The following is an 8,005-nucleotide window of genomic DNA, read 5'->3' as shown; positions in this document are numbered from 1 at the left end:
GCAGCAGCAGTTGAGGTATCAGTAGCAGCAGTAGTAGAGGTAGCTAAAGCAACAGTAGTAACGGACAACAGCAGCAGCAGCAGTAACAGGCAGCCAGTAGCAGCAGTCAGCAAAGCAGCCCAGCAGCAGCGGCGGCCGGCCAGCAGCAGCAGCACAGTAGAAGTAGCAGCAGCAGCAGCAGTGCGTAGCCGTAGGAAGTAGCTAAACCACAGTAGTTAAGCTGGACAACAGCAGAAGCAGTATAGCAGTAGATACATTACTTAATCGGAATTTCTAGATACGAACGGCCATTTCGTCTATAATGATTCTAGGACAAACTACCACCAGGATAATTACACCCCCGTAGGACAAACTACCACCGCCGACAACTGTCCCCTGCCGACAACTACCTCTAGCGACAACTACACCACGGACCAACTGCCACCCGGACAACTACCCCCAATAGCGACAAACTACTCCTCCTTAAGACAACCCTAACCCTAACCCTAAGCCCTACGGGGCGGCGGTAGTTGTCGGGCTGGTAGTTGTCGCGCGTGGGAGTTGTCCTAAGCGGGAGGTTAATTGTCCGGGTGGTAGTTTGTCAGGGGGTAGATTGTCCAGCGGGTAGTCGTCCGGATACGGTTTCTTAATAGCTTGCCGGCAGCAGCGCATCTGCTTGTCGCACCCTTCTCTACGCCTAGTAATAGAGAAAAACGTTGGCGCCAGGTCTGCTATAGATACTAAGTCTGTGTGTGTGTGTGTGTTGTGTGTGATGTGTGTTGTACGTGATAAGAATGAAAAAAAAAAAAGATTGTGGCTGATGTTGCAATGTGTGATATGTTGTGGGTTATTGTGTGGTGTGTGGTGTGTGTGTGTCGTGTCGTGTGATGGTGTGTGTGTGTGTGCTGTGCTTGTTGTGTGTGCTGTGTGTGTGCTGAGTGTGTGTGTGTTTGTGCTGTTGTGTGTGTGTAGTATGTGTGCTGTGTGCATGTGTCTGTTTGTGTCGTGTGTGTGTGTTGGTCATGCGCGCACGCGCGCGTGCGTATTCGCATGAACGAGATTTTCGCACTGGGGGCGGTTCTATTTTTCATCGAAAACCCCTATTCCATTTTGTCGTTCCCTTGTATTCATTTTCCTTTTTTTTTCAACGCGCGTGTGTTTAAATAACTGCTTGCGTGTCTGTGCAGTTATGTACGCGCATACATGTGAATGTGCCGTTGGTCGATGACACTCACGCATGTGCACTTACCTACATTAGCTCACACACCACTCTCTTGTTAGAGGGTTGCTGGCGCTATTGGATTCTATTTCACAAATTTGTTTAGTCGCGCTGCTGTCGCAGAGTATAGCAATTATATTCGCTATTAGTAATAACAGCTTCGGCATTACAGTGCATTGTGATTACCTATGAAACCGAACACGGTGCGATTTTTTCATGAGAACTGCAGGCTTCCCATTCTATACCTCACTCTGCATGCGTTATCGAATGCATTGACGACACACAACGATAAAGAGACGCACGCAGATGGTATTCTCCATACTGTTCAGAATAGGAAACCTACATGGAGTAGGCAAGTGGACAGTCGATAGTCGGGTAGGTGAGTAGGCAGGTCGGCAAGCAGTCAACCAAGCAGATGGGCAGGCAGATAAGCAGACAGGCAGTTGAGCAGGCCGGCAGGCAGATAGGCAGGCAGGTAGTTGGGCAGACAGGCAGGTAGGCAAGAATACACCAGCCAGCAGGCAGGAACCGCCAACCAGAGATCAGGCAGTAGGCAGTAGGCACGCAGTAGGCGTCCAAAAGACATGCAGTATAGGCAGTAATTAATAGACATTAGACAAGCAGTAGTCAGAATACAGTCATCAGTAGGCAGTCGGCAGCGACTAACACCCGGAGAGAAGCAAAAACCATTTCAGTCATCAATGGAACAGACGGTTGTGAGTGGAACGTATTTTCATGTAGTTTTGGTGATTGATTTTACTCTTCGCTCCCTGCGCATGCACGCACGCACAAACAAACGCACTCACGCACAAACGAACAAGCGCACGTACGAACAAACGAACAAAAGCGCACGCACATACGCACACACGGACACAAGCACGTGCGTACATGGTGAGAAAGAGAGAGCGCGCGCAAGAACAAGAGAACGTTAAATAGAGTGACAAATAAAAGACGCGTAGACGCACATCCGCACGCACGCAAACACACACGCACGCACACACGCACACATGAGTCCACACAGGCACTGCACGCACCAACCAGCAGCATGAATTGTAGGCGCTAGTATGAATGAAATCGTATTTTGTGTTGCACGGCTATCTCCTCGTTCCGTATATGTACTAGATGTCTCTTGTAGCAGAAATCGATGCAACGACGGGCAAGACTCCACATTGCGCTTTTTAAGTCCCAGTCGTCTCCCTGCCACGCTACAGGATGTAACACCGTGACACGCTTACTCTGACCCCCAGCAGACCCAAACCTATTTATGTCATCAACTTTCTCCGCAGGTTTCTAATTCTAGTATGCGACACGCTGCTTTTCATCAGTGATATTACTACACTACAGCTTTATCTCTATCCGTCAGGGTAGTGCTCCTCGTATGTCGAATTCCGACTCCAGCGTATAAACGAGTATTTGTATTTTTGGTTCATAATCTTGGTCATTAGAAGCTGCTAATTCCCTTATGTAGCATGACAGACAGCTGGGTAGCGTGGCGTATATGCTCCCCGGTAAATTTCAGAAATATTGTGTGAAGTAACACAATTTCAAGCATTCTGGAAGCCATTAAATTGCTATACGGATAATTTTATTTTAATTGTGCTCTTGTACAAACGAATCATTACAACGCGAGCACATCATTTCAATATCTGCTTACAAACTTCGTACATGACCCGTTGTTAAGGGGTCCTAGGTAGTCCTATGTTCTACACATAGAAATAATATACTAAATAGACCTGACCTGACATGCAAGGTCTTATTCCTAATTATTAATTGAGGTCTAATAATGGAACGTTATCATATAAATCTGTGATATAATACCTCTTCTCCATTTTAAATGCACAATTTTTGCAAAATATTGTTCTTCCCGGGAGATATTGCGCACGCGCGCGCACCGTTTCCGGCGTGCAGTACGGACTGAAAAAAATTATCTAGCTAGCTATCTATCTATCTATCTATCTATTTCTATGTATCTTATTCTACGTATCGTACTCTCGCCTTACGCTCTTCAGTGAGGCATTAACCTTCGCAAGCTGAACCAAATGTAAGAGCTCAATATTCGTATCTCTCGGGGATATTTGGAGGACAAAATGGGTGCACGCGCTCTACTACTACAGCATCGCCGCGTGCACGTAGATATCGACAAGGCCAACATTTTACAAATTGATGAGCTATATCGGTTCCACGTTACTGATGAATATGTCAAAGAAAATAGGTTTCAGCCAGCATTGAGTTCAACGTGACGTATGGACGTGTGGAGACAGTATAGTCGTTCACATTCCTCCTGCTGCTGCTGCGCGTCGCACGTATAGCAAATTCACTGCACTAAGCCGATTTCATTGCCAACTCAAAGACTCATATTAGACTAATGGTAAAGCATACAACAAAGTCGTTATCTCGCATTAGTGACATTTTCAAGTCATTTAGTTGATGTATTTTTATAGCAGGAGTGGCAAGCTCGGTACGGCGCTAGAGAAGCAGGCACTTGGATAAGTATATTTAAGACGAGAGATGTATGCTGCAATATGCTGCACACTATTCGTTGCGTAGAGGGCGTTTTAATGCGTGCGTGCGTTCGTCGTTACGCTCAAATTTATTTACAGATCCGAATTAATTTATTCGATTTTCCTCATTCGAAAATGACAGCCGAATTTCGTCGACACGTTGTTCACGCTAGGAGAGGAATTCGAAAGGTAGGGCGGGAAGCCAGCGCTGTTGCTTGAGAGTATATGGAGGGTACATCACCATGCTCTGCACTCACGCCAAGCCGGAGATGTAGCTCGCCGAGTCGATAGCTGTTAGTGCGGGAGTTACTGTATCTCTCGGCCACTGATAGTACACAGTGGCTGTTTGACATTCAGTTTTAAGAGCAAGATTTCATATTTTTGATTCTGCTTTTCCAATGCGGGTTGCTGGCCAGGCGTACGCTAGCGGCAAGGAACCACGCGTCCGTGAGAGAAGGTCCCGCGTGCGCGCTCCTACTTGAAATATGTGACGTAGCGAGTTTCTGCGTAAGCCGATACGTTGGACATCTGTCCATCGTTTCTAAATTGGAATTATCCTCTGCGTGGGTAGGAAGTGCAACTTGGAATGTTACATCGTAAGGGCGACCGTCGTAAAACGCCCGTTTCGCTTTCGAAAATATCGCGCCGTAGAACTTTTTTCACGGATGTAAAGGCGAATGAAATTCTAGCCGTCCGTAGAAACACGTTTTTATTAGTTGAAAATTGAATTGACGTGCCGGGCCCTACAGCGCGGACGTACACACACACGCTAGAAGGAGCTGCTGCTTTCTTCTGGAAACTATACGTTTCAACCTGGTTTCACAATTTTTTTCGCGCGCATTGTGCATTCGTAATCGGAATTTTATGCATGCCAGCGTATATGGAATTTTCCTCAACGATTTTTACAAATAACACAAGTATACACGGGTTAAACGCACCGTAATTCTACGTCTATGACAATTATGATCTACCTGTATACCACGGCGTCTACAGCTAAGCAAAGACATTTTATATTCGCGCGATTAGGCATTTAATGCGGCCCATATGATCTCATGAGAACGTATTACATTTACCGATCGGTTGTAATAATGACACTGTTGGCTTAATTGTACTAATCTCTCTCATAGCAGACTCCAGGTTTGTTTGCGTGTATATCAGCGTGTCAATGCGGCCATCCGTCCGTTCATCCATCCATCCATCCATCCATCCATCCATCCATCCATCCATCCATCCATTCCTCCCTCTTCCCCCCTCTCTCTCTCCCTCTCTCTCCCTCTCTCTCTCTCTCTCTCTCTCTCTCTCTCTCTCTCTCTCTCTGCCTCTTCCCCCTTTCGCTATCGGGTGCCAAGCTACGCGAACAAAGCTTTACGTTTTACGCGCGTCAGTTTACTATGCCGATTACCGAATATAAGCGGTCACGTAATGATACAGGTATAGTAAGCGAGCACTGTCTGCATGTACGGTAGTCGCCTGCAGCCCACACGCACACCGGTCTAATAGCGCACACGGATAACAACCGCGGGAGCTGAAGCCGCGTGTTAATCTGCCACACAAGCGGTCCCTGACCTGAGTGCTCTACGCTACCAGCCGATGCCCGGACTAAGTAGCGCACGGAGAGGCGCCTGTATCATGCCGAAGCTATATCGAGTAAGGAGATTATGCGGCATGGAGAAGGTGGTTAGTAGAACCACAGGCACTTGGAGCGTTTCAATAAAATATAATGCTAAATAAATACGAAATTTATTTACTACCAAAGTCTTAAGGTTTCTCTATACTCTCTTTCGCTTATTATTGCCGACAATTTCCTGTAAATGCCGTGCAAATGCTCCTCTGCAACACACATGTACACCGTGCGCACGCTGCCGCACACTGACACACACATATATATATAGAGTCTATTACAGGAAATTGTCGGCAATAATAGGCGAAAGAGAGTAGAAAAACATTAAAACTTTGGTAGTAAATAGATTTCGTATTTATTTAGCATTATATTTTATCAGGAGCTAATAATGACAAATTGTCATTATTAGCTCCTGATTTTATTGAAACGCACCAAGTGCCTGCATTGAGTAGAACCGCATGCCAGAGGAGTAGATAGCCGATGAGGTGATCAGGTACTGAATGAGCGATACAAACAGGGATAGGTGAATTGAAGACTATAGTTCATTATTCTAATTCATTTATTCATAAATTCATAAATTCATTAATTCATTATCCCGGTACAATGCCACGCCATGATTCATGTGATTCATTCCATGACCATGCCCACGCCAAGAGCCGGTGCAGTAGCAGGTAGCACATCGCAGCGACCGTAGCTGGAAAGCTCGTATAGAGAAGTGGAAGCACGTAGCGAATTGGTGATTTATATGGACGCGGCGACTGTGAGATATACAGCTGAGTGTAAGGACTCTCGCGCGCAAACAGAGTGTTCAGCATCACGGGTTGTGTTGACACGCATGACCCGCGTGGGTCCGGTTTCGATACTTTACGCAATGAGCTAGATACACACGGAGAATATGGCATCTAGATGCATGCTTGTCTAACACAGCTAGCGTTTCGAGCCAGTACGTACTACATGGTCGAGGCTCACTGCACGTAAGTCCTACGTGACGCAGCAGCAGGCACTACTAAGCCGCTATCAGACGAAGCTGGCTCGGCTTCATCTTGCTCATGAATGCCGACATGCCGGAGCAACCACAGGGCGGGGTTGACCACCCCGAAGGCTTACCCATCGCATAACGTATCGAGTTGGTGAGACCATGAGTCATAGCGAATGTAGGCTATGGCGGCAGGCTACGTAACCGACATACGGCGCCGCCGCGTTTTACCGAAGGTTGACGGCGGTATATACACAATAGATACGGTAACGGTAAAGCAATGATCCGTAGATTTATCGACTGTGTCGATGCACGGTTTACTGTCAATCAACGCTCAAGATAATCTATTTAATTACCGTAATGTGAAATAATCGCGTTATTTTGCTCCTGCGTAGCACGACAGCAAGACACACAGCTCGGGTGAGCCGAGCGATGCGTCTCGTCTCATGCGATGATTGCGCCACCTACCATGTTCACCAATTGCGAGAATTTGAGCGCCATCTTGACACGGACCAGCTCGCTGACGTTACTGACGGGCCGCACGAGCTTGTTGTGCTTACTGAGCAGATTGTGGAAGAGCTTCTCGGCGTCCGGACTGCCCGAGCACTCTGGAAAATAAACAGCGATGAAATATCAGCTAGCACTAAATTAGATAAATATGGAAATTCGACCGTTTTTATATAGGCTGCACGCAAGACGACAGCGCTGCAAAGATGATACTTACTTGATTATAGTTATAAACGTTTATACGATTGTACGTATATATATAGCAGTATACGCCCGGTAGATACCTTCCTATCGGATTTTAGATACGAACGCCATTTCGTTCTTAATGATTCTAGGACAACTACCACCAGGATAATTACCCCCCGTAGGACAACTACCACCCGGACAACTGTCCCCCGGACAACTACCCCTCTAGGACAACTACCACCCGGACAACTGCCACCCGGACAACTACCCCCCTAGGACAACTACCTCCCTAGGACAACCCTAACCCTAACCCTAACCCTAGGGGGGGTAGTTGTCCGGGTGGTAGTTGTCCGGGTGGGAGTTGTCCTAGGGGGGTAATTGTCCGGGTGGTAGTTGTCAGGGGGGTAGTTGTCCAGTGGGTAGTCGTCCGGATACGGTTCTTAATAGCTGCGGCAGGCAGGCATCTGCTTGTTCGCACCCTCTCTACGTAGTATAGAGAAAACGTGGCGCAGCGTCTGCTATGATAATAAGGCTGTGTGTGTGTGTGTGTGTGTGTGTGTGTGTGTGTGTGTGTGTGTGTGTGTGTAGGGTTAAGTGATAGGGTTAGGGGTAGAGTATAGGGTCTATGGGAGTTTAGGCTGTAGGGGACTCCCTAGTCCACTCGCGTTTAGTGGAGTAGGCGAGGTACGGTCCGGCATATTAGATAGTAGTATGGTTCTTCCTATATATCACGTCACTTTCTATATATGCTCCACGGCACTTGCGCTATTCCAATAAAATGATTGCGGACAAATCTTACCAAATTACAGTGTGGGTCGGACATGGTGACCAATATGGTGCCTAATCGCCTAGCTCCCTAACCCGAACCCTACCCTAATCCTTAACCCTAACCATATTCAAATAGTTGACAGGGTACGTTTCCGGTATACCGCGACCGCGTACCCAGCGGTACGTTTCGCATTAGCTCTAGTACTATAGCCCGCGCGATCGCCTGCGCAGGTCCTGCGGCAGGATCC

General features: G+C 47.2%; 1 protein-coding gene across 1 annotated transcript in view; it reads right to left on the bottom strand.

The window, feature by feature from the left end:
• LOC106810527 (acetylcholine receptor subunit alpha-like 1) overlaps positions 1-6,911 on the bottom strand; it is a gene marked incomplete at its 5' end in the record, with an annotated part of 39,457 nt that extends 32,546 nt beyond the window's left edge. Inside the window, one exon of the mRNA XM_014813907.1 lies at positions 6,765-6,911. Within this exon, the coding sequence (XP_014669393.1) occupies positions 6,765-6,911 (147 nt within the window). The remainder of the gene's footprint in view (positions 1-6,764) is intronic.
• Positions 6,912-8,005: the final 1,094 nt, after the last annotated feature.

This window comes from Priapulus caudatus, unplaced genomic scaffold, assembly GCF_000485595.1.
Source record: "Priapulus caudatus unplaced genomic scaffold, Priapulus_caudatus-5.0.1 Scaffold449, whole genome shotgun sequence".
In the NCBI taxonomy this organism is placed as follows: Eukaryota; Metazoa; Priapulida; class Priapulimorpha; order Priapulimorphida; family Priapulidae; genus Priapulus; species Priapulus caudatus.
Note: the sequence above shows the minus strand (reverse complement) of the source record. Positions and strands in the feature narration are given on the sequence as shown.